Genomic DNA, 27,147 nt, shown 5'->3' on the forward strand with positions numbered 1-27,147 from the left:
CTCACTGTCCTTTTAACTTTAAAAGCATTTGTTCATTGTAAATAAATTATAACACTAGCTAGAGAGGGTGAAGAGAAATGAAACAGGTCCCCAGCACGTTTCCAAATGAGGATGTTATGGCTTCAGAAGACTGCAAGTGTTCCAGTGTTTGGTTTCTTTAACATTCTCTGGCAGTGATGACCACTTATCACAGAGGGCTTTGGCCTCTTGTGTTACCTCTACCCAGCCTGTTTCCTCAGCCGCACCTCAGCACAAAGTTCCTCCTCTCTGTCTTCCCATCCAGATCATGCTGCTGCCACTCAGCAGAAGGTTCAGATACCACTTCTATGGGAATCGACAAACCAACTCTCTCGGCAAGGTATTTGAGAAACAAGGCATGTGTCAGATATGCAACGGCAGGGCCGTTTTGTTTACAAAATGGCCCTGCCGTTGTAAACAGTGCTCCTTCAAATTCACTTGAAGAAATAAATTAAAGTACCTCCTCCTCAAAAAAGTATGTGTCCCTTTTTGATAAAACACTTTGGCAAACATACATTTAACATGTCAGACTTCATGCTATTACAAAAATTGATCAATTTCCCGATTGGGATGTATGAACATAACTTTCATTAAACACATTTTTTTGCAGATAAGTAAAAGATGCCTTTTGTATACAAAATGTATTTTGTATTCCTGAAGATATGTTAACAAAACTAAACATGCTTACATTGCATAGTAAATGCTTGCTGTCTTTCACATGCTCGCTTGAGTTTCACCAATTTTTTTTCCATGTTTTATTTTTTATTTAGTTTGATTTTTACACATTTATGTCACTGAATTCTACTACTTCCGGCTTGAGACATGCCCTGTTGCAGCTGTCTAGCACATACATGGTATTGAAAGTTTTCAGCATGTGGATGAACACTGGCTTTTCCACTGTATATATGGGCACTATATCTTCCGCGATATATCCGTAAAATCTTTCCACCGGGTCCCTTTCTTGTCATACTAGATACAATGATGATGATTCTGCCAATGTTGGCTGCTTTTAAACGGGTGTTTGTGGGCTGCAGCAGTTTATCAGCAGCATTTACTCAGTTACTTATATCATGTCCAGTAATTATACTAGCTCATTTGCTTGGCAACACTCAACTCTCAAAAACTCACAAGGTGAGAGAAATAATCTTGGACCAAACAGTGGTTACTTAGGATGTCACAGCACTTTTTGCATGTATTCCCAGTCAAGAAGTAGTAAATATAGTAAAGAAACGCCTGCTACAGGACAACATTCTGTCCAGTGGAAGACAAGCTCACTGGTGTCCCCAGTATTGGCGAACCTCTACGTCGAAGTAGTTTAGAGCAGGGCTTTGTGTACCTTCTGAGGGACTGCTCCTAGCCACTGATTCAGGCATGTGGGCAACACCTGGGTCAAAATCAGAACAAGGGAATGGAAGCCCTCACAGAATATACACTCACCGGCCACTTTATTAGGCACACCTTGCTAGTACCGGGTTGGACCCCCTTTTGCCTTCAGAACTGCCTTAATCTTTCGTGGCATAGATTAAACAAGGTACTGGAAACATTCCTCAGAGAGTTTGGTCCATATTGACATGATAGCATCACGCAGTTGCTGCAGATTTGTCGGCTGCACATCCATGATGCAAATCTCCCGTTCCACCACATCCCAAAGGTGCTCTATTGGATTGAGATCTGGTGACTGTGGAGGCCATTTGAGTACAGTGAACTCATTGTCATGTTCAAGAAACCAGTCTGAGATGATTCGAGCTTTATGACATGGTGCGTTATCCTGCTGGAAGTGGCCATCAGAAGATGGGTACACTGTGGTCATAAAGGGATGGACATGGTCAGCAACAATACTCAGGTAGGCTGTAGCGTTGCAACGATGCTCAATTGGTACTAAGGGGCCCAAAGAGTGCCAAGAAAATATCCCCCACACCATTACACCACCACCACCAGCCTGAACCGTTGATACAAGGCAGGATGGATCCATGCTTTCATGTTGTTGATGCCAAATTCTGACCCTACCATCCGAATGTCGCAGCAGAAATCGAGACTCAGCAGACCAGGCAACGTTTTTCCAATCTTCTATTGTCCAATTTCGGTGAGCCTGTGTGAATTGTAGCCTCAGTTTCCTGTTCTTAGCTGACATGAGTGGCACCCGGTGTGGTCTTCTGCTGCTGTAGCCCATCTGCCTCAAGGTTCGATGTGTTGTGTGTTCAGAGATGCTCTTCTGCATACCTTGGTTGTAACGAGTGGTTATTTGAGTTACTGTTGCCTTTCTATCAGCTCAAACCAGTCTGGCCATTCTCCTCTGACCTCTGGCATCAACAAGGCATTTTCGCCCACAGAACTGCCGCTCACTGGATATTTTCTCTTTTTGGGACCATTCTCTGTAAACCCTAGAGATGGTTGTGCGTGAAAATCCCAGGAGATCAGCAGTTCCTGAAATACTCAGACCAGCCCGTTTGGCACCAACAACCATGCCACGTTCAAAGTCACTTAAATCACCTTTCTCCCCCATTCTGATACTCGCTTTGAACTGCAGCAGATCGTCTTGACCATGTCTACATGCCTAAATGCATTGAGTTGCTGCCATGTGATTGGCTGATTAGGAATTTGCGTTTAATGTGCAGTTGGACAGGTGTGCCTAATAAAGTGGCCGGTGAGTGTATACTTGCAGTGGACAATAACATCAAGTTCACACGGGAAGATGTCAGAGGAGACAGTCTGCCCTCTTGGACTGTGCTGCACACATTGAAGAAGACAGAAGCTGTCATTTCTTATGTTGTGGGAATATCTGAGAACCTAAGGAGGATCTTCAGTTAACATCTTATCTGGGTACTCTTCATACCTACCAACATGCTGAAGCAGAGACTTAATTGCACCCAACCTAATACACCCAGGCATAAGCAGAATAAAGTATTTTATACTGTTACACGCAGATTTGTACATTGGGGAGACAAAACAATCTCCCTTCACAAACGATTGGCACAACACAGGAAGTCCAACTACTCAGACATCACTTATCACTCACCTACAATACAGAACTGAGTTCCCTCCCCAGACAGCTTAACAACCATTCACTTACCACGGTCTATATATAGATGTACATTTCTTATATTTTCATTCTTTTTTTTTTTATTATTCTTGCTCGCTCAGTGTTTTTTTTTTCATCTTATTTCTCAGACTGTTGAATGGCAGTAGCTGTAACACAAGTGATTTCCCCTCAGGGATCAATAAAGTATTTCTGATTCTGATTCACACCTGTGCTCACCAAGTTCTATCAACCCACACGAAGGCTGTTTGGTTCAATGGCCCACAAGTGGCCCTAATGACTTTGAAACTCAGAGCTCACATGCGTCCTTAATGACTCTATAAGGACACTCCTACACAGATTTTACAGCCTGCAACTCCCCTACAGTAAGTTGGAACTGAAGAAGTGTCTTGGATGAGAGGTGAAACGTCTTCAAGAAACAGAAACACGTCCTGTTGTACATTGCCACATCATCACATACCCTGCAAACAAATGTGTTCAAAGAACATCAATGGCATTAAACATGTGCCACTTCTGTCTTTCTCTTGCTAGCCAGATCTAGATTTTTAGACACAGCAGAGTAAGAACCACTGCTTTTTTCCACAGGGGAATACATGCACATAAGTAACCAAGTGCAACACAGTAAATACCCTCTAGGTGAGACTCTATGATTGAAAATGCAGTATGAGCCACAACCCCCGAATTTAAACTACCTCCTTGCTTTCTCCCTGTATAGCTATGAACACTTCAAATGAGTTATTTTTGGGCATAACTTGACCCTTTTTTATGATAGTTCTTACACATTCACTTCTTGCTTTACAGCAAATTCTGCAGCATCCTTAAATATTTTGACCTTGCTCAGATACTGACTAGTGACCAAGCTTTATAGAAACTCAGTCTTCTCCTCTAACTTTTGTGTGTCATAGCCGGAGTGGTACCTAACTCAGGTTCTCATGTGGATGAGTAACAGCTCAACCTTCATGGAAGAAAAGATCCAACCTATCTTGGAACGAGCTGGGACAACCATCAGTGCGAGGGTATGCTGGTCTGTAATGAACTTTATTCAGTGTGATTTGGTCTAGAATGTGACATAAGTGACTTTGCAAAAGTTTTATGGATACATGCTTTCTTTTCTTATTAGTGACCAGGTACGTTACAGGAAAATTTCCTTTTCAAAGACAGTCTGCTTTTCAGTTATTTGTGTGTGCGTGCGTGTGCGCGTGTGTGTGCGCACGTGCCATAATTGTTCTATATTCATGTGCATGTAGGTGGAGCTGTGCAGAGGCCTGTTGTCTCTAGTCCAGGAGAAGGTGGCCAGTGATGCCTCAAGGCTTCTGTATGATGATATGCTCTTCTGTCACTTGGTGGAGGAGGTACTGCAATTTGAGAAGGAGCTGCGGAGCAACCTGTCATACCCAGCAGTGTTGCCTGGTCTCCTTCACCTTCTGCTTGAGGACGCAATCCTTCAGAAGTGGCTCACTGTGGAAAAGAAGAGTAAGTTGTCAAGTATGAGGGTACATAGCTCCAGGAGTCCACCTTCCTCCTCAACTTCCACACATAAAGAGAGAATCAAAGCATCCAAAGTGGAAAGCAGGAGCAATTGTCAGAACTTTTTTAATTTAATTAATTTAAACTTGCTTACCTTTGGAAACCATAGATTTTATTCAGCCAAACATCTACATAGGATGGGTGCTGGATATTAAACAGACATGTTTTCAGTATTGTTAATATGCTAATGTCATAATGATAATGAAGGATTGTATTAATTAATAAAATATTTAATTTAGTAATTTAGTAATTTTGCCAAAACACAATTGCAGTCTTGCCTCTAGGCCTCATTCGAATTCGGTAACTACAGTGCCTATAAAAAGTATTTACCCCCTTGGATGTTTTCTACTTTTATTGCAGTTATAGGTGGAATCTTGGTCAATATAATCTGGCTTTGTTGACAAGAATTTACACACAAAAAAAATGGAAAGAGATTTCTATCAAGTAATGCCTAGTGGAATCACATTGATTTTGCACTCATTTCAGGGGCTTCACCTCCGAGGAGAAAAATGTAAATCAAATTGATGATTTAAGTTAAATCAAATATCTAAAAGTGACTTAAGAGACTAAAAATGTTTCTTTACTGAGTGATTATTGACACAAATGAATATTTACTGGATAGAAGACAATTGGAGGTTGGATTACGGTCAAAAAGATGATAATGAGTGATAATAATACTGACACCAACTCAGTCATGACCAGTTTTAGAAAATGGTTCATGCCTCCTTGAGCTGTAAAGGCTGGGCAAGGATGGGGCTCGGTTGAAACCACAGCACTTGTTTGCAGAAAACCTCTTCAGGTTGAATTCTGGGGTGGTTGTCCCAGAGGTGATAAGTAGTTTACTGGTTCGATGGCTCTGTCGGGCTCTCTTCTGGGATGGTTCAGCAAAGGAATTTACTGTCAATTTGAAAGTAGAAACTTGCAGAGGAAGACATGGATGTTTCTACAGTCAGTCAACCAATTGGGATTCTACAACATTCCTTCTACTTATCGCTCTATAAAAATAATGAATCTGTGTGTGTGTGTGTGTGTGTGTGTGTGTGTGTTCCTCAAATATCTCTGTGGATCAGGATCAGACTGATCTGAGAGTTTCAACATGGCTGCTGCTTGGTTCAAGGGTGTGCAATGTTGCATTTGTTTGGACTGCAATGATACGTTAATAAATTATTTCATAAATGCTTTACAAATTCCGCGAGCATTGTCCACCGGAGCCACCACAGTCATGTGCGCACCAGAGCCACCCACACGGGCCACTTCCTGAGTTGGCGGACACACCAGCAGGTCCAAAACCAAACTTAGGGTAAATAATGTCCGCCACGCTTTTTTGCGAACATTGCCGTCACTGCACTAGTTGTAATGAAATATGTCCTGGTTACTCAGTCTATATACCTATCACTGTAGAAACAATTACCCATACATGGTCAGTAGATGACAGTATTATCACGCTTTAGTAATGCAATGAAAACATTAAATGAGTACATTACCACCAGCATTGAAGAAGCTAGCAATCGCTGTCAAGGGCTAATTAAAGACTAAGTCAAACAAGTAAGTTTTGAGTTTGGATTTCAAAGCATCAGTAGTTGAGGAAGGTCATCTGATGTCAGTGTTTCCCCTATTTGCAATCTGCTGCTGGATTTTCAGCGCCGCCCCCCCACCAAAAAAAAAAAAAAGATTTAGATTTTTGTAGGTTTAATATCATGGGCTAATGGCAAATTTAAGTTGCACATAGTGAAAGCACTACACCCTAAGTTATCTTGAAATTGATTGTTATTGTCATTAATGCTATTTGTAGAATTTCTACAAGTCACCGTTTAAGTTGAGTGACTGAAATCCTCATCATTCTATTCGAAGGCTGCAACAGGCGACTAATGGAACCGGGGGTTAGGTTAGTTTCAGGTTGTATATATTGGGTGGATATTCAGTGGGGTCCAGTCGCGACTTTACCGAGGTTTGCCCAGTGTTAGCAGCAGGAGGACAGTTAGCTCCCCTCCCAGAGCCACGCTGAAATTCTGGAAACAGATTTAGGGACCGTCATTAAATTACTTGCAGTTTTTTCGATATCTGCTATGTCATATGGCCCAGTGACTCCAAACCAGCAGCAGATTGTATTAATAAACTGGACAAATGAGACACACCTATTGCTATTGTATGTTAGTGCTTCCTCTATAATATATGAATATGAATATGCATAAATTACAATTTGTTTCTCAATAGCTTCCATGTCTGGCTCACTGACTTCTGAAACATATTCTGTTTCCATGAGAAATATATATTAATAAAGAAATATATAGCCGCAAGCGGCAATCCGCAGGTTCTAACTTCTTTCGCCCCAAATCGGCCACCCAGACCCTCATCCCCCGCAGTTGATGACATCAGCCTCCCTGTTCCTCAAAGATCTGTGCAACACGTAACCATGACAAGCCCCAGATTTCTCCAAATTGGTTTTTCAGCTACATGCTAGTGGAATTTATAGCGCCCCCTATAGGTAGAGCTCAACATGCTTTGGTAGGCAGATTCCCAGTCCCGTTGTTAGCCTACCCACCAGGTTTTGTGATGATAGGACAAAGGGTGTGGGAGTTATGGCCAATCATTCCTAAGCCCTGCCCATTGCAAAAAATATATGGGTCCCTAGCGGCCATGTTTTTTGACCAATCTGGCTCATTTATGGTAGAATTTTTTCTTTTCATCCCCCCGAAGCTGTATAGCATATTTGGTGTTGATAGAGTCAATCTGTCAAAAGTTCTATTCATTTTACTGTTTTTAACATTATGCAAATTAGCAAAAAGTCTGTAATAGCAGCTTTCATGGTGCAAGAGGCTTTTTTGTAGAGGACTATTAGGAGGACGTGTATGAAAAATTTCAAGTCAGTAGCGCTTGGTGGGGAGAGCCTTTCGCAGTTCACACCCTATGTTATAGTGCCCCCATCTGATGGATTGGGATCAAATTTTTGGAGCAGCATTTGGACGTCATTTATACTCAATGTATGAAGTTTCGTGTCTCTGGGTCCTTCCAGCTCACCATAAATTGATTAAATGCAAAGAATGATGGTTAATGACGAATAGGCCACGCCCACTTTCACCTATGAACATGGCACTCAAGATATTAGTTAATACTCGCCCTTAGAGCATGCATACCAAATTTGGTGAAATTCTGTCCGATGGTCTTTGAGATACGCATGTGCAGCATTTATAGCGGCCCCTATAGGTTGAGCTCAACATGCTTTGGTAGGCAGATTCCCAGTACAGTTGTTAACCTACCCACCAAGTTTTGTGATGATCGAGCAAAGGGTGTCAGAATTATGGCCAATCATTTCTAAGCCCTGCCCATTGCAAAAATACATTGGTCCGTGGCGGCCATGTTTTTTGAACAATCTGGCTCATCTATACTACAAATGTGTCTTTTCATCCCCCGAAGCAGTATACCAAATTTAGTGTTGATAGAGTCAGTCTTTCAAAAGTTCTGTTCATTTTACTGTTTTTCACATTATGCTAATTGGCAAAAAATCTAAGTAGGCGAGCTTTATGGTCCAAGAGGCTTTATTGTAGAGCACATGGAGCTGGACTTGTGTGTCAAATTCCAAGTCAAACTTACCTGTGAGGGGTGTGGCCTTCCCAAAAATGCATTTTCAAGCCTTAGTTACAGCGCCATCATGTGGCTGACTGGGCTCATATTTTAATAAGAGTTGATGCACATCATTTCCAATCATTGGGCCAAGTTTCAAGTTTCTGGCCTATTCCAGCTCACAGGAATTAGAGCTCAAGCGGCAGACAACAACTAATAATGATAATGATAATGTTAATAAAATGATAGGGTTAGAACCCTAATAATAATACTACTAATAATAGTAATGTTCCTAGACCCACCTACTGTTGCAAGATTACCAACTCACAGCACAGCTGCTACAAAAAAATCGAGGGGAAACACTGTGTTCTAAGAATTTTGGATGTGTGGCGAACCACTTCTTTCTTAGCTAAAGCCAACAACGGGACAAATATAAATGTAAAGAGAGATACCACATATTTTCCTGCTTTTTTGTCCTTTTCCACTCACACCTACGGAAATGTATGCCATAGCTCTGAATTACTTGGCCAAGAAGTGAAATATATATAGACATATAGACAAGACCAGACTTCACCTCAGTAAATATTTATTAAGTATTATTGTAAGAAACACATTGTATTAGGTAAGACGAGGGAAGCCAGGCCAGAGATGCAAAATTGACTTTCAAGTCGGTCTGACAATAATGCCATGATACATGTTATCAAATGCAGCGCTGAGATCCAGTAACAGAAGCACTGAGGTAGAATTTGAGCAAGTAAGTAGAATGTCATTTATCACTTTAGTAAGGGCAGTTTTGATGGAATGAGTGGCTCTGAAAGCTGAAAGCTGAAAAGGTTCCAGAAGATTATCAGTAAGAATGTAGCCTGAAAGTTGCTGGGAAGGGAAGGTTGGATACTGGTATATAATTATTTAGAGATCCTGGGTATTGACCCAGTATTGACGAGACTGAGCTAATGTGGTTTCTCTCAGAGGCTTAACCACAGCAGACTTAAAAGTAGCAGGAACAACACCGGTAATGAGTGATGAATTAACAGTATTTAACATTGTTAGGCCCAAGTGCTAGCCATAGATCCTTAAACAGTTTTGCCGAAAGGGGGTCCAGGACATAGGTAGATGGTTTTGAGAATGTGACAAGTTTAAATAGTATCTCAAGAAAGGTAGTGAGAGACACAAAAGTGTTAACAGCTGAGACTGAGAATCAGCAGAAGGGTGTTTTTATAAAATCAGTAAACCAGCAGCCAGCCAGAGTTGAAGAGTTAGAGCATTAAGAGCATGCTTATAATTAAGTACACTATCACGCAATGCAAGATAAAAAATGTCCAATTAAGATTTTCTTCATGCACGTTTCATTTTCTTGTAGGCCAGCTTGAGATCTCGCGTAAACATGGGAGCAGATGTTTTTGGCTGATTGCCTTGGTAGAGACAGGTGCCACAGACTCAAGGAGAGAAACAAGTAATGAGTTAACGTCATTAGTGAAGTTTTCCGCAGGTTTTGTTACAATCGGAATGCATGAATTACAATTTTGTTGTCGCTTGTGGTGCTGTGTGCCTGAGTTTCCTGTTGTCCCTACACGATGCCAGCACACTAAGATTTGCCTTCATGTCGAAAGCTCTGGCCCCAGATTAACAGTAAACAGTGTCTGATGACACTTTCATAACTTTTGAGGCAATGGGATCATATATCAATAGCGTGTGGAGTTTAGCCCTGTCAGCGGGAGCTGGGGAGGCACACAAGCCAGCGGGACTAACAACTGGGCTGGTGAGGACAGAAAACTGGTAAGCAGTCAGGAGGGTTGACTGCTGACCAGGCCACACAACTGGTGATTTGCTCCTGTGCCTTCTCCCTCGCCATGGCTGAGCGGGGAAAAACTCCATAGCTGTTGCTGTTGCCTGCTATCAGGCTGGGGCTAACACTATCTGCAGTGGCTGTGTTTCTAACTGAGAGAAGTTGCTCTAATTCACAGACACATCTCTCTAGTATTGACACCCTGCAACTGCAGAACAGTCAGCTCAAGCAATCTTAACACTTGTTTATCGGGGCTGTGTTAACTGCGGTGAATGGCAAAAACAGTGAGCTAGTATAGGTTGAGAATATCAACAGAGGAACAGTGTACCCAGTAACAAATTCAGTCCGACAAAATACGTACAAGTTACAAAAGTCTAACATCAGCTATGGTTCAAAAACAGAGGGACTATGAAAGACTTAAAAATCAAAAATATCAACTAAGACAGATAGACAAGGAGAAAGACACAGTAAACCTAAGCTTTCAATCTCACAGAAGTCCCCAGGTGGGAGTCACAGGGAAGCAGCGTCACTTAAGATCACTGACGTGCAGTGAATCAGTGAGGTTAATCAATAGTCCTGGCTCCAATTACATCAAGAAGACAAAAGAATACTTATACAAAAGTAGAAGTCAGGGGCTGGGTACAAAACATTTCTAAGTCAGTGAACACCCCCAGAGTTTAGTTAAATCTGTCATTATTAAATGGAAGGAATATGGCATATGTGTAATACTGCCTAGAGCAGGCACTCAAACTGAGCGATTGTGCAAGCAAGGAGACTAGTGAGGGGGGCTGCCAAGACACCGAAGACTACTCTGAAGGAGTTAAAAGCTTCATCATCACAAACATTGACAGAAATTAAATCGCTATTAGAGTTTAGCCAGAGGTATGTGGGAGACTCCATGGTCAGCTGAAAGAAGGTTCTTTTTTTTTTTTTTTTTTTTTTTTAATACTTTATTTATAGTTTACATGTTTTTAAGACAATGACAGGACATACAAGAGAGGAAACAAACAACACAGACACCAAAAAAAAAAAGAGAGGGGGGCTGCCAGACCATTCACAAATCAAAAATCGCAATATCCATATATCCCTGTCTCAAGAGCAAGGTAAAGTGCCTGAATAAGTTACTCCAGACCAACACTGTACTACATAGTTATATAGCCAGATAAGTCCCTGTGGTTGTCAGGTGATGTGACAGTGTGCCAAAAAAGGTCCCCATGTTTTCTGAAATCGATTTTGTGCGTTGGGTTTATGCATACAAAGTTTTTCCATCTGTATAACAGACAGCATTTCTCTCAACCAGTGGGCAAAACAAGGTGGAGTGGTGGACTTCCAGGTCAGGAGAATAAGCTTCCTAGCCACCACCATTCCTGTCCGCCAAGCCATCTGCACATTGCGTGGTAGATGAGTAGTTGTTACAGAGCATCCAAAGATGGCCAGGTCGTGGTTAGTCTGAATGTCCGTGGAATACGCTAGTGACAGCCACTCAAAGATTGCAGTCCAAAAACTATGCAGAGTTGGGCAGAACCAGAATAAATGCGCTAGTGATCCCTCAGCTGAAGAACACTTGTCACATACAGGAGACACCGATGGGAAGATGCGGTTTAGCTTTGTTTTTGAATAGTGTAATCTATGAATCACCTTATATTGAATTAGCCTGTAGCGGGAATTGATAGAGCAAGAATGGACCTGAGACATTTCCTCCTCCCAGAACTCTTGTGATATCTCTGAGTTCAGGTCGCTGGCCCAAGCATCCCTAATATGATCTGAGGGAATTGCAGTGGTAAAGCATGTCACAAACTTCGACACCAGCTGCTTTGAGTCCGGAGGGAGCAAGAGATTTTCAAGAAAGGGATGAGTGGTAGGAGTGGATTCAAACTGTGGGCAATTTTCCGTAACATAGTGTCTGACTTGGAGGTATCGAAAGAAATGGGAATTTGGAAGATTGAACTTAGTCCGTAAATCAGTAAAAGATGCAAATTTGCCGTCAATGTACAGATCTAAAAATGTTTTAATACCCCTCTCCCTCCAGACCCCAAACACCCCGTCCAGCAGTCCAGGCTTGAATGAATGATTCTGACATATTGGAGCATGAATGGAAACATTGGGAATCTGGCAGGCCACCTTTATCTGATCTAATATTCGCAGAGAATGCTTTAGGGTAAAATTTTGTCTAATTGACTTGTCTACCGGGGCAGAACCAGAAAAGAGAAGGGCAGGAAGTGAGAAGTCTCTGGCCGCAGAGGCTTCCAGTTGTAACCACAAGGGGCTCCCATCAATCAGTCCCCCCCCACTTTTCCAATAGGTAAGAGCCCTGGAGTTAGCCGCCCAATAGTAGTGTTTAAAAATAGGGAGACCAAGGCCACCCTTGTCAAGAGGTTTGTGTAGGTGAGCCTTGGCTATCCTGTGTGATTTGTAGCCCCACACAAAGGGCAGTATAATAGACTCAAGCTTCTTAAAAAAAGACGCGTTTAGGTACACCGGCAGATTCTGAAAAAGATAAAGAAACCTAGGTAGGCTCACCATTTTAACAGCATTAACCCGTCCAATCATGGATAAGGGCAGTGTCCTCCAGGACTCAATATTCGCACTGAGTTTCTCTAATGCTTCGGTGAAGTTCAATCTGAAAAGGTGCTCTGAGTTCCTGGTCAGTTTCAGTCCTAGATAAGAAAAACGATCCTTCACTACTCTGAAAGGCAACCTACCCAGGAAGTCCTCGGTAAAATGATCCACTAGGGGCATAAATTCACTCTTTTGCCAATTAATGGTGTAACCAGAAATCTTCCCAAAGGAATTTATGTAATCCAGTAGGGTGGGGATAGAAACGGCCGGGTCGGTCAAACAAATAAGGAGGTCGTCCGCATAAAGGGTCACTCGAGTCTCAATGTCGCCTAACCTGATGCCCTTTATGCCTGGATGACCTCTAATACCAAGTGCCAGCGGCTCCAGTGCGATATCAAACAGCAAGGGAGACAGTGGGTCCCCCTGGCGCACACCACATTGCAAGGAGAACGGACTAGATTTATCTCCATTTGTAAGAATGAAGGATTTTGGATCAGAGTATAATATTTTAACCCATTCTATGAATGTTTCGCCAAATCCAAATCTCCTTAATGTCGCGATTAGATAGGGCCACTCTATCATATCAAACGCTTTATGAGCATCTAAGGATAACATGGCAGCTCTGTCGTTTTTGCCATAGGTGGCATATAAAATATTGAGGATTTTGCGGACATTACAGAAGGAGTACCTGCCTGGGATAAAACCAGTTTGGTCTGGGTGGATAATACTAGCTATATGCTTGCCCAAGCGGTTTGCTAGCACTTTTGTGATTATTTTTAAGTCATAGTTTAAGAGAGCAATGGGCCTGTAACTGCCAGGATCTGTTTCATCTTTATCTTTTTTTAATAGAACACAGATGTTTGCTTCACTAAGAGTGGATGGGAGCCTCTTGTTTTTAAATGTGTCCTGGATCATTCGCAGCAAGATAGGAGCAAGGAGATCATAGAAAGCTTTGTAAAACTCTGGCCCAAACCCGTCTGGTCCAGCCGCCCTACCAGTAGGAAATGCTTTGATGGCATCCTGTAACTCAGACAATGTAAAATCCAAGTCTAGATTTTCCTTGAAAGCATCATCCAGCTGTGGGAACTGAAGCGAATCAAAAAACTGGTCAAAATCTGCCTGAGTAGCTGTTGATTTTGAAGTGTAAATTTCAGAGTAAAACTCTCTAAATCGTCTGTTGATATCCTTTAAGTCAGTTAGCATCAGACCAGATTTAGATTTAATTTTATAGATGGCTCGTTTTGCCTGCTCTCCCTTTAGCTGCCTAGCCAATAACCTCTGTGGTTTGTCACCAAGCTCAAAGTGTCTGTGTTTAAGTTTTAGCAACGTCTTGCCAACTTGTTCCCCTAGAATGGAATTGTATTCGTATTTTAACTTGAGGATGTTGTTATAATCTGTTTGAAGCAAAGAGGTTTTATAAGCCTGTTCTGCAGCCAGCAACTCCTTCTCAATCATATCCAACCTGCCCCGCCTAGACCTTTTCAGTGTTGCTTCATAAGCAATAATTTGACCCCTAATATATACTTTGAGTGTCTCCCATAGTATTGAATCATTCACCTCCCCATTGTCATTAATTTCAAGGAACTGAGAAATATGCAATGTGATGTATTCCTTAAACGCCTGATCTGTGAGCAAAAAAGGGTTAAAACGCCAACTGTAGGCCTGCCTAGGAAGAGACAGTTGAAGTTTAAGGGTGATCGGGCTGTGATCCGCTATTATTATGCTGTGATACTTGGTGTGGTCAATATTTGAGATTAATCTAGAATCCACTAAAAAGTAATCAATTCGTGTATATGATCTGTGTACGTGAGAATAGAAAGAATAATCACGATCGGATGGATGTTGTAATCTCCAAACATCCACCACCTTCTTTGACTTCATCAAATTGTTAAGAGTTTGTACAGCAAGAATTTTAGGTGGGGGAGCGGAGGAGAACCTATCCAGATACGGATCTAAATAACAATTAAAGTCACCTCCAATCAGTATATGACTCGAATCATCATCCGGGATAAGGTCAAACACCTTGCGAAAAAAAGCTGGGTCATCCGTGTTCGGTCCGTAGATGTTTACGAGTATGATGGGAAATGAATTGATATCGCCAGATAAAATTATGAACCTGCCATTCGGATCAGTTATACAAGAGTGAAAATGGAAGGGCACAGATTTACGGAAAAGGATAGCCACACCTCTAGCTTTGGATGTGAAAGGTGACTGGTAGACCTGTGAAATCCAGTTAGCTCTAAGCATTCTATGCTGAGTGGCTTGAACATGTGTTTCTTGCAGGAATATTATGTCAGACTTCAGTGACCTCAAATGAGCAAAAACTTTACCTCGCTTTATCGGGTGGCCTAAACCACGGACGTTCCAAGAAACCAAGGATAACGAATCAAGCGTGTTATTCATTCATGGTGCCTAAGGAACGACAGGATTAAACAGTAGGCAATAAAAGACATTGTAATAAAACATAAAATCAACATTGAGTCTGGCAGCCCACCGCAAACAAAACAAAACAAAAAAAGTCAGGTAAACAGTTAACACATAAATGAACAAACCCCCTAACCAGTGCTTCCCCAAACGAAGCAAAGTTACCCTCATCCACTTCAGGGACCACCGGGCGACGAAAGAAAAAATTGGAGAAAAAAAACCCCCTCCAGCTCACAGCCCCTCTATGGCACACACGTTGCAGAACATAAGTGGGGAAAAAAAAAAACGGCACAATAAAAGTTCACTCAGTACTTGTTTAGACTCTCAGAATGTAGCGTTTCAAAGTTTCTGGTTGACAAAGTTCTTAGCTTCTACCGGGTTGCTGAATACCTTCACTTGATCCTGGTAATGAACATGGAGCCTGGCCGGGAAGCGCAGCGAGTGGCGAATCTCCTTTTCCCTCAGCAGCTGAAGCACCTCACGAAAGCTCCGCCGTTGCTCCATCACCTCCGCCGTGTAGTCGGGAAAGATGAGAATACGATGACCGCCGTAATCCAATGACTGCTGTCTCCCGAGCCGCAGAATCTTTTCTTTATCCTGTGCGAGGTGCACCCGTGCAATTATCGTGCGGGGTCTGGAGCCTTCCGGTGGTTTGGGCTGTTGCGTGCGGTGCGCCCGGTCGATGACTACCGGCTTAGGAAAGATGTCATCCCCCAACAGCTTGGGAATTAAACTGGAGACGAACTCGGTCGGCCTCCCTTTCTCCTCGCCTTCGGGAATGCCGGCAATCTTTATGTTGTTCCGCCTGGATCTCCCTTCCAGGTCCGAAATCTTGGCCCGGAGCTTTTTGTTTTCCTGCTGCAGCTCGGCGACTGAAGTTTCCACAGCATTGATGCGCTGTTCGTGGTCCGCGGTCTGGTTCTCGTTGACGGACAACCTCTCCGTGAGTGCCTTCTGGGCGGACAAAAGATTCTGGAAACTCAGCTCAAACTTATCGAACCTCTCGTTAAATGACTGCAGCAACTTGTTAGAAATTTTCTGCCACATAAGTGGAAGCTCGTCATCCTCCTCGGCTGACGACATGCCCGCATGTTTCGTGCTAGCTTGGTCGCGGCTAGTAGCAGCTTCTGCTAGCGAGCGAGTAGCTCCCTTTCCGCCTCGTAAGGTTTTGGTCGACATATTCGTGTTACCCTTCTCGATAGACTCAAAGATGAACGCAGGGCAAATACTTTAAAACCAAAATGGAGAGTCTGGCATGCAAAATTGCGCCTTAAATTAGTATAATTTGATGTGCCACGAGGAGCTCGAAAAAAGCGCGTCTACTCTGTCCGCATCTCACAGCGCCCCCCCCAAGAAGGTTCTTTGATCTGATGAGACCAAAATTTAGCTTTTTTGCCATCAGACTATATGCTGTGTTTGGTGACACCAAGCACTGCACATCACTCCAAACACACCATCCCCACTGTGAAACATAGTGGTGGCATTATCATGCAGCAGACCCTGGAAGCATGTAAAGGGAGATTTGGGAGAATATTTATTTTCCAGCAAGACAATGACCCTAAGCATACAGCGAAAGCTAGACAAATGGTTGAAAGACAACAAGGTGAATGTTCTAGAGTAGCCAAGTCAAATCTCAGACCTCAGTCCAATAGAGACTCTGTGGCTAGACTGTTCACACCTGTTCACAGTGCAACCTGAATTTTTTAAAGGATAGTAGAATATAATTGATGTGTCTAGTTGTGCAAACCTGATAATCCACACAGACTTCCTGCTGTGTGTAGCCAAAGGTGAATTTACTAAATACTGACATGAAAGAGGTGAATAGTTATGCTGTCACTTATTTTACATATATTTGTTATTAATTGATATTACTTGGTAGAAATCTGTTTTCACTTGGACATTAAAGACATTAAACTTTTTTTGTAAATTATTGTCCAATTATATTGACCATGATTCCATTTTTAAAAGCAATAAAAGGGTTACATACATACATTCAAGGGGGTGTTTACTTTTATATAGGCACTATATACAGTCCTCGTCAAAAGTTTACATACACTTGTAAAGAACATGTACATGAGATGTGCATCTCAAAAAGTTTCAGCTCATCTGTATTGTTGGGTCTTTTGTCTCCCATCTTCGTCTTGACAATACCCAATAGATTCTCTGAGTTTCAGGTCAGGTGAGTTAGCTTGACAATCATCGCACAGTAATACCATAGTCCGTGGAACAATTGTTGGCAGTCTAAGAAAAGGAAATCTGCATCTCCATACAATAGGGGGATGCTGATTTCCTTTTCCAGGAGGACTTGGCACCTGCCCACAGTGCTAAAACTACAAGTCACTGGTTTGCCGACCATGGTATTACTGTTCAACCAGACCCCACAAAATACAAACGAGCTAAAGGCCACTATCAAAGCAACATGGGCTTCACCTCAGCTGTTCCACAGATTGATCGCCTCCATGCCATGCCACATGCATGATGCAATAATTTGTGCACAATGCTGATGGATTTCACAAGTCATTTATTAAATAATTTATTAACGATAATCTTTGTAGTCCAAATAAATTCGAGGTGGCACACCCTTCAACCACGCAGCAGCCAAGTTGAAAATCTCAGGTCAGTCTGATTCTGATCTGCAGCGATATTTGAGGCACACACACACAGAGACGGACAGACAGAGGTTTCTTGTTTTTTTATAGAGATGTTTAAAGTTTCACTTTGTGAGAAAAATGAACTTTTACTTGATATTCTAACTTCTTGAGATGTCAAAAAAACAAAAACGCATGACTGCAGGTCATGGTAGTCTTGAGCACGAATGACTTCTACAGCTCTTATTTTTCTATGATGGAATGGAACCCATTCTACTTTGTTAGCAAAAACATTCATGAAGTTTGGTTCAATAATGAATTTATAATAGGCCCCCTAAAAATGAAAGATCAATTTTTGTGATTTGTGACATTTTTTTTGTTGTGTAAATCAAATTGAAATGTAGCATGACCTCTTAACTGTGACTGATTAGTGAGTGTTTATGATTGATAACAGCTAGTGACTCTTCTGCACCCTTTTTATAGGGTTTGTGTAACACACCCATTAGACCTGGCCACAAACACTACAAATGGAACATCTTAAGAGCTTAGCATTGATTGATTGAGTGCATTTTTGATATGAACAAGTCAGGAAAGACAATTGGAGCAATTTCAGAGCAGTTACGGGTCCCAAGAGCAAAAAAGTTGTTAGTATAAAGAGCATGGCATAGTTGTGTCCCTGCCACATTTGTGGAGAAAAGGCAAACTATCTGCCGCTCTTGATAGCAAATTCACCAGAATGGTCAAGAGTCAACCAAAACCACCAAAAGGCAGGTCTGTAATGAATTTGAAGTCGCTGGAAGACAGCGGACAGTATCAGAACTCAAGAGTGTTTTGCATCAACGTAAGCTGAAAGGCTGCAGTGTGAGAAAGAAGCCATTGATCAGAGGTGGCAAAAGTACTCACATTTTGTACTTATGTAGAAGTATAGATACTTGTGTAAAAAATTACTATAGTAAAAGTGGAGGTACTGATTCAGCTCTTTTACTCAGATAAGAGTAAGAAAGTACAGGCTCTGAAAAGTACTACCACTAATGTCATGTCATGTCATGTCATTATCCGTAACCGCTTATCCCTTTCCATGGGGTCACGGGGTGTTGCTGCTGGAGCCAATCCCAGCCTTGTCTCAGGGCGAGGGCAGGGTACTCCCTTGACAAGTACCACTAATGTACAAAAGTAAAAAGTAAAAATGTATTTTTGCCATCAATGATAGACAATACCTCTTTTGATAACTTAACAAAACGAAAAGTTCTTGGCACACAAAATAGGATAGTTTTTTCTTTATTAACAACCTGCACAGTTCTGGTACAGAGAAAAAATAAATCACTGGACACAGTCTGTTTGCTGCAAGTTAAATTTCAGATAGAATAATCAAGACTGAATTGACCAGAGGTCCTGCATGAACACCTAGATAATTCAGCTTTATAACAGCTTTGGTACTCTCAATACTATACTTAACATATTACTTTTAACAGAATTTGTATCTTTTAACACTTTATATAGAAAAACTAGCCAAGTTTTGACAGGCTTACTTTGCGCCAATGTGTTTTTCCATTTCAGCAACAGAACTTAAAACATTATGATCAATGTGGAAACTAGTTCAAATCAAGTTGTTTTTCTTTATGAGCTATTCGCTCATCTCTACAGGAATCCCCAAATCTTTTATTTAACCTCAGCAGAAGCTGGTTCTCAAAGTTCTTTGAATCAAGGCATGCCCTTTTGGGCCTGAAAATCAGTCCTGCAGTGATAAAAAGCCTCTCACTGGCAGCTGAGGCAGGTAGAGGTGTGTTGAGCTTAAGTGCTTCAAGTTGCAGACTGCTGGGAAATATTTCAGGACATCCATGCATCAATTGGGCAAGCCAGGTAGGACTCTAGCTTGGTTTCCTACAATTTATGCTGCCTGGATGGGCCTTCATCTGAGGTCGACTTCCTCCTCAAAGTAGGTGCAGTGAGGTTTTTGTATCTCTCCAAGTGACTCACATGTTTTCTTACGGCGTGACAATACACACATATAAGACACAGACATATACAAAGATAAGAAAAAAGTGGTTCACCTGAGAGAATTGTTATATAAATGTTTAACATTGTCTTTGTGCAGAGTTGACGTAGATGATTAACTACTACTGGCACACAGGGGACGTTAGCCTTCAGACCTTTCGGCTTAAAACCCTTTTCTGACATAAAATTTATTTTAACGCAAATCACCATTCAACCCCTAAACCTACCCAAGAGGGGCTTTCTGGCACAGTGCCCTGAAGCGTAACGTTAACATCTCATAACAGTAGTAAAATGTCAATTAATTGGGGATGTCTTTTTTGATCCAAGCGCTAGCTAGTGTTAGTGCTAAACTATCAAAACAATGTGCTCCCATAGCATTACTAACATTGTAAACTGGCCTACAAGAAATTCTAAATGAGCTAATGATAACAACTGAAAATACACCTTACCTGTATGTGTTCATTAAGATTTGACGGAGAGTTCTTGAACGCCAGAAGCTCGTGGTATTTAGGTTGACACACAATGCATTCGCCATGAAGCATTCTTGGTCATGGGTGGGGAATGTCTTGCTTCTCCTAATATGATGCATCTTCGTTCCCCGGTTCACTTTCTTCCCTCATGTCGCTGCTGCAAGTTTTCTTTCCAACATAACCTGTAACTGACAGCGCTTTTCTCAGCGGTTGACTTTCCCTCTCTAGGTAGTTACTTCTTATCGTGTCATCATCCGCGGAGGCTGAAAAAGTAACAAGCCTGTTTTGACAGTGAAGGGAGTAGAAAGTACAAAAAAAGGTTTTTAAACGAAAGTACAGATACCTGAAAAATATACTTAAGTACAATAACAAAGTATTTTTACTTTGTTACTTGCCACATGTGCCCTTGATCCAGACCCTGTGCTGTAAAGCTCAACCTGAAGTGACGCATATCACATGAACAAAGAAAAATCCACCTGGAGGAAAACTGTGTCATGTTGAAACAAATATTTAGTTGTTTGGCCACAGTGAACAACAGTGTGTTTAAAGTGGTGAGGCTTTTAACTAAAAAACACTGTACATACTGTCAAGCAGGCTGGTGGTAGTATTTTGTTGTGGGTCTGTTTTGCTGCCAGCAGATTTGGTGCTCTAAAGAAAATAAATGGAAAAATTAAGAAGGAGGATTATCTTCAAAATGTTCTGGAAATCCTAAAGTCATCAGTCTGAAGATAGGGTCTTGGGCACAGTTCGGTGTTCTAAGCAATGATCACAAACATGCATCAAAAATGGCAAAGGGATAGCTAAATCAGTCTAGAGTCTAGGTTTTGGAATGGCCTTCCCAAGGCCTGACTTGAACCCCATTGAGAAAATGTGGACTGTGTTGAAGAAAGAAGCTTGTGCCGGAAAACCAACAAATTTAGTTGAACTCCACCAATTCTGTCAAGAGGAGTGATTAAAAATTTAATCCAGAAGTGTGTGGATGGCTATCACATAGGCCTCATTGAGGTGAAAATGGCCAAGGAACATTTAACCAAATATTAGTATTGCTGTCTGTATATTTTTGACATAGCAGATTTGGTCATATTTTCAGAAGACCCATAATAATTTATATGTATATACAAGTCTATTCCATTTCTTACCTTTTTAATTATATTATCTATTTTTTACAATTGTTTTTTTTTAATAATGTGTCATATGGCTTCCGTGGCAAACAAATGTCCCTGTTTTGTGGGACAATAAAGGAATACTTATTCTGACTGATTAATTCATTATTGAACCAAACTTCCTGAATTTTTTTTTGCAACAAAGTGTTCCACTCATTCATCACAGAAAATGACAGTTGTAGAAATCATTAGAACTGAAGACTGCAATGACACACATTTTCTTTGCAATTCTATGTAAACTTTTTACCATTACTGTATTTTCAGGAAGCATTCTGCATCTTCTCAGTAATTTTACACATGCACAGTGAAAAATCATCACAACCCTTTATTCCTCTGCACATACAGTGGCAGTGGAGAAGATGGATTCCATGCTTTCGGCTGAAGGAGCTTGGAGCTCTCAGTACAAAGATATCAGTGATATGGATGAGCTTAAGGCTCCAGATTGTGCTGAGACTTTTATGACTCTGCTACAGGTCATCACTGGTAAGACTATTCATTAAAAATATTTTGATCAATCATTATTCTTCTTTTAATTTGATTTTTTTGTTAACATTCAATACTTCATTACCATGTCAACATAATTGAATGAAATTCATCTCAATGAGCTCATCCTAACACAGACAAGGGAACCACTCACTCAAAATACATAAAATACATTAAAAGAGTGTGAATAGATTAGATACAACTGGATTAAAAAAACAAATACATGAATACTGTCAAATGGTATAACTGAAATTTAAATTAAGATCCAAACCATAAAAAAAACACAAACACCCATTTTGGGGATTAGCCACCCACCAACAACCCACTAAATTAAGTCCATCGAGTGCATAAAGTGCATAGTAAAGCAACAACATTTGCCATCTGCACAATAATTAAAGGCTACCTAGTAGCCTCAGGGTTTAGTTAAGAGTGTTAAGGAAGCAGACAGCTTCAAGAGATGTGCTTTTCTGCCATCTGCTTGTTCTTGTCTGAATACATACTGTATGTCTTGGCTGCTCGATAAAATGGCACCCATCCATTGCTGGAAACACATTTTTTAAAATACATACACGTATAACAACACTGTTAACAGCAGCAGCTTAGGGGATGTGAGTATGTTGCCAGAGACTATGAAATATAAACATTTGTGTTCAGTAACCAAAATGCACCAAAACAAGTTATCACCTCTTGCGTGAGATATGTATCTAACCTTCTTATAAAGCATCACATTTGTCCTGTTGAAGTCCTAGTCATACATACCTTTGTCATATATTGAATATTTTTGATTATGACTACCTTATGCTCGATACGGTGAGGTTCCTTACGAGGGGTGTGACAAAAAATTGATATGCCAGCATATTGTCAACATTCCTTGTGCAATACGAGTATCGAAACGCTGGTGCCAAATATATATATATTTATTTAACAATATATGGCATTGAATTTAAGAAATGCTGCAAAAACTGGATCCAATGTATGAAATACAGATCAGAAAATGGTTAGAGAAAAAGCTATTCCAGCTCTATATGATACTGCGAGAGAAAAGGTGGAGGATGCACTCCAGTCTACAGAAAGCATTGTGCTCACTTGTGATGGATGGACTTCACTGGCCCCGCAGTCCTATGTTGCAGTCACTGCAATTTTATTGATAACCAGTGGGAAATTCACTTCTAATTAAAGCTGTGAGCAGCGTTGGTCGGGCCCTCGCAGTCCACGCACCTCGGGGCATGCTGCCGTCAGGGCTTCCGCACGCAACGCCTCGAAGAAGCTGTTTCTGTATAATTTGGTGGCCTGCTCCCGCTGGCATTAAGTAATGCACGCGGAAGACAGAAAAAAGAGCATGTACTGCTGCACGATTCCCCAGACAAAGACTGAGTTGGTGGTCCGCTTCTGGAGCTGGCTGACGAAAATGTCCACATGAGGCATAATGCAATGAAATAGTTTTGGGAAGAAGCTGAAAGCATCATCGTCCAGTAGCTGAAGAGAATTTTTTTCTCCAGTTCTTCCAGCTGCTCTACACTGTAGCTATGATGTCACGCACTCTAGCTCACGCAATACACACCCATTACAAAATCAGAAGAAGGCCTAAAAATCCGTAAAACTAAAACTGTGATGGTTTCGAAACCGTAAGAGATTTTGAAAAACTGAATACATGCCCAACAGTTCAAGGTCTTCTGACTCTTTAAAAGGTGGAATGGTATCTGTAGCATAAAGCATGAAGCACAACAAGAGGTTGAAAGGCGATGAGTTTTGAAGAGGATTTTAAGATTTTCCCATCTACTTTCCATTCAAACTAATCAGACTGCGACCAGATCGCCATCTATTGCCCGATTTGCACCAAATTTTACACAGAGCCTCATCAGGCCATGGAACACAATTATGAACATTTACGTGATAATCAGACTGTATTTTGTTTAGATGTGCAAGATTGTCTGCTTTCAACACAACATGCAGGAATTTGTTGTCTTAAATTTCGGCCGTTTTAAGGACTATCAAAATTCTTTTGATAACTTTTTGTCAGGGGGGTCCATAGATGCTTCACGCAAAATTTAGTGCAAATTGGTCAAATTGCCTAGGAGGAGTTCGAAAAAGTAGGTTTTGCATTTCTCCCAATTTTGCGAACAAAAAGTTAGCTCAAAAGTGGGCGTGGCCTACAACAAATAATTCAGCTGAATGCAGGGAATAAGTAGATATAAGGTTTAACAATGTGTGACACATTATGTGTGAGTTATGGGCCAAAAATGCTTTCACATAAAAAATAGCGCCACCTGCTGGTCATTTTTGGTGTGTAAGTTGCAGGGGCTAGTCTATACCAAGCCTATGAATTTCATTTCCACAAGTGTTATGGTGTGGGCACAGGGCCAAATATAAAATTAAACTGGCACCAGAGCGCCACCTAGTGGCTGATTGATAAGCATTTTGTGAAATATGCTCAAGAGGCCAGTGGCAATAAGTATACCAAGTTTGGTGTCAATCTGCCAAACCGATGTGGAGATATAAACTATTTGAATTTAAAGAGCGCCACCTTGTGGTCATTGCCTACACTTTTGCAAACATCCTCAGGAACTCATGTCAAAGTATTATCTTAGGTCTCATGTCATTTGGACACACCATTGTGGAGATATTTAACACTTCCTGTTTGGGAGGAAATCTGCAGGAAGTTGTTGTTTAATATCTTGAGTATTGTTTTGCCTATCAAAATTCTTTTAATAACTTTTTGTCAGGAGGGTCCACAGATGCTCTATGCCAAGTTTCGTGCAAATCGGTTAAATTGCCTGGGACGAGTTCGAAAAAGTAGGTTTTGCATTTGTTGCAATTTTGCGAACTGAAAGTTAGCTCGAAAGTGGGCGTGGCCTACACCAAATAATTCAGCTGGATGCAGGGAACATGGAGATATAAGGTTTATCAATGTGTGACACATTATGTGTGAGTTATGGGCCAAAAACTCTTCAAGTGAAAAATAGCGCCACCTGCTGGTCATTTTTGGTGTGTAAGTTGCAGGGGCCAGTCTATACCACCTCTATGAATTTCATTCCCATAAGTGTTATGGTGTGGTCACAAGGCCAAAAATAAAATTAAACTGGCACCAGAGCGCCACCTAGTGGCCGATTGATAAGTCCTTTGTCAGATATTTTCAAGGGGGCATTGGCAATGACTATACCAAGTTTGGTGTCAATACGCCCAAGCGATGTGGAGATATAAACTATATGATTTTAAAGAGCGCCACCTTGTGGTCATCGCCTAAACTTTTGGACACATCCTCAGGGACTCGTGTCAAAGTACTGTCTCAAGTTTCATGTCATTTGGACACACCATTGTGGAGATATCCAACACTTCCTGTTTGGCAGGAAATCTGCAGGAAGTTGTTATTTAATAACGTGAGTATTGTTTGGCCTATCAAAATTCTTTTAATAACTTTTTGTCAGAAGGGTCCACAGATGCTGTGTGCCAAGTTTCGTGCAAATCGGTGAAATCGCCTGGGAGGAGTTCGTAAAAGTAGGTTTTCGAAATTTTGCGACGTAGCGAAAAAAAACGGTAGGCGGAAATGGGCGTGGCCTATACCACGAGACTCAGCCCACTTCACTGAATGCGTGGATATAAGGTTTTTGAATGTGCCACAAAGTATATGGGAGTTATTAGCCAAAACGCGCTGTGCATAATAACAGCGCCACCTAGTGGTGGGAATTCACGACGACAATAGATTATAAAATTTTTCGCCCAGCGGGACTTATATTCCAAGTTTGGTGAGTTTTGGGGTATGTTCAGGCAGTCAAAAATGCAATCATTTCGTCCGAAGAAAAAAAATAATTAAAAAAAATAAATTAATTAAAAAAAATAAAGAATTCCTTCAGATACAATAGGGTCCTCGCAGGGGTTCCCTGCTCGGGCCCTAATAAAGAATCCCTTGAAATACAATAGGGTCCTCGCAGGGGTTCCCTGCTCGGGCCCTAATAAAGAATCCCTTGAAATACAATAGGGTCCTCGCAGGGGTTCCCTGCTCGGGCCCTAAAAATAAAGAATCCTTTCAAATACAATAGGGTCCTCGCAGGGGTTCCCTGCTCGGGCCCTAATAATCGCTTCAAAAACAATAGGGTCCTCGCAGGTTCCCTGCTCGGGCCCTAAAAATAAAGAATCCCTTCAGATACAATAGGGTCCTCGCAGGGATTCCCTGCTCGGGCCCTAATTATTGCAAACAAGGGGGATGCACAAGACTCATGCCAGTGCTAATCACCACTCAGAGAAGCACACTCACCTCTGAGCATGCTGTGATTAGTTGCTGTTCCTAAAAAAGAACATGAAATTGAAATGTGCTCAGGTTTACTTAATACAAGCTACTTCGAAGCACTGAAATGTGCTTCGAAGTAGATATATACACACATATGTATGTGTGTGTGTGTGTATATATATGTAATGTATGTATGTATGTATGTATATATGTATATATTAGGGCTGAACGATATATCGTTATCGTATCTATATTTAGATATGAACATTCAAGATATTAATATCAAAAAAGAAACAATATGAACGATATAGATTTCCCCGCTCGCCCTGCATATACAGCTCTGGCAGTCACAACAAACATCATTTTTACAATTGCCCTTGAATGCACCGCTCATTCCATGCTTGCTGTGGATCGACAGCTGAAGCCAACCCATGACAAACATACGAGGGTGGAAGCGAGGGAGACGGAGACGCGCGCGCGCTCGCAGACACAGTGTTGCCTTTCTTGCTAGATTTAGAGACTTTTCAGACCCTCTTAGCTACTTTTTTTCTACAAATTTGACAAATTTAGCGACTTATTCAGATCATCAGGGGAAAGACGAGAAATATATTATATTGTAATTCTCCTGCTGCTCAGAGTCATTGCAGTCCACGGCTCCTCTGCAGCAGCACCGGGGTCTCTCCCCTCCCAAGCGGTTGTGCAGGCGGCAGGCCGGAGTGTCTGGGGCAACAGGAGTGGACACTGTAGCCGCTCGCTCTGTGGATTTGAGCCCGGATAGCTGCTGTTTACTCTGTTGATCCTTTAATTCTCTGACTTCTTTCTAGATTCCACTGGTACTTTACCTATAACCTGAAGCTGCTGAGTCTCGATCTTCACTTTCACGCTTTCTCTCCAGATTAGGATGTCATCGTTCCACATAGTTCGTTTGATCTTCTCCCTCCCTTTACTGTTAATGTTACTGTTACTTAAAATGTATTTGTCTCTGTAGTGAGTTTGTGATAATTTGGTAATGATTTCTCTATCAAACATTTGTGTATGGCTTAAATCTCTATATTTTTCTGAAAAATGCTTGGTTTTCACCGAACCCGTAGTCATATTGTATCATATCAATATCAAGATATCTGGCATGAATATCAAGATATGAAATTTTTCCATATCGTTCAGACCTAGTATATATGTATATATTTATATATGTGTGTATATTGTATATATGTGTGTATATGTATGTATATAAAATATATATGTTTTTTATGAATGTATATATGTATGTATGTGTGTATAGAGAGAGAGAAATAGGCCAATAGGTGGTGC

The 27,147-nt window shown here is 41.3% G+C and overlaps 1 protein-coding gene across 1 annotated transcript in view; it reads left to right on the top strand.

Moving 5' to 3' along the window:
* The window catches only part of rint1 (RAD50 interactor 1), an 87,120-nt gene that overhangs the window by 26,296 nt on the left and 33,677 nt on the right, over positions 1-27,147 (top strand). Inside the window, exons 6-9 of the mRNA XM_037121264.1 lie at positions 175-358; positions 3,961-4,071; positions 4,303-4,528; positions 21,474-21,611. Coding sequence (XP_036977159.1) covers positions 175-358; positions 3,961-4,071; positions 4,303-4,528; positions 21,474-21,611 — 659 coding nt within the window. The remainder of the gene's footprint in view (positions 1-174; positions 359-3,960; positions 4,072-4,302; positions 4,529-21,473; positions 21,612-27,147) is intronic.

Source organism: Acanthopagrus latus, chromosome 14 (assembly GCF_904848185.1).
Source record: "Acanthopagrus latus isolate v.2019 chromosome 14, fAcaLat1.1, whole genome shotgun sequence".
Taxonomy (NCBI): domain Eukaryota; kingdom Metazoa; phylum Chordata; class Actinopteri; order Spariformes; family Sparidae; genus Acanthopagrus; species Acanthopagrus latus.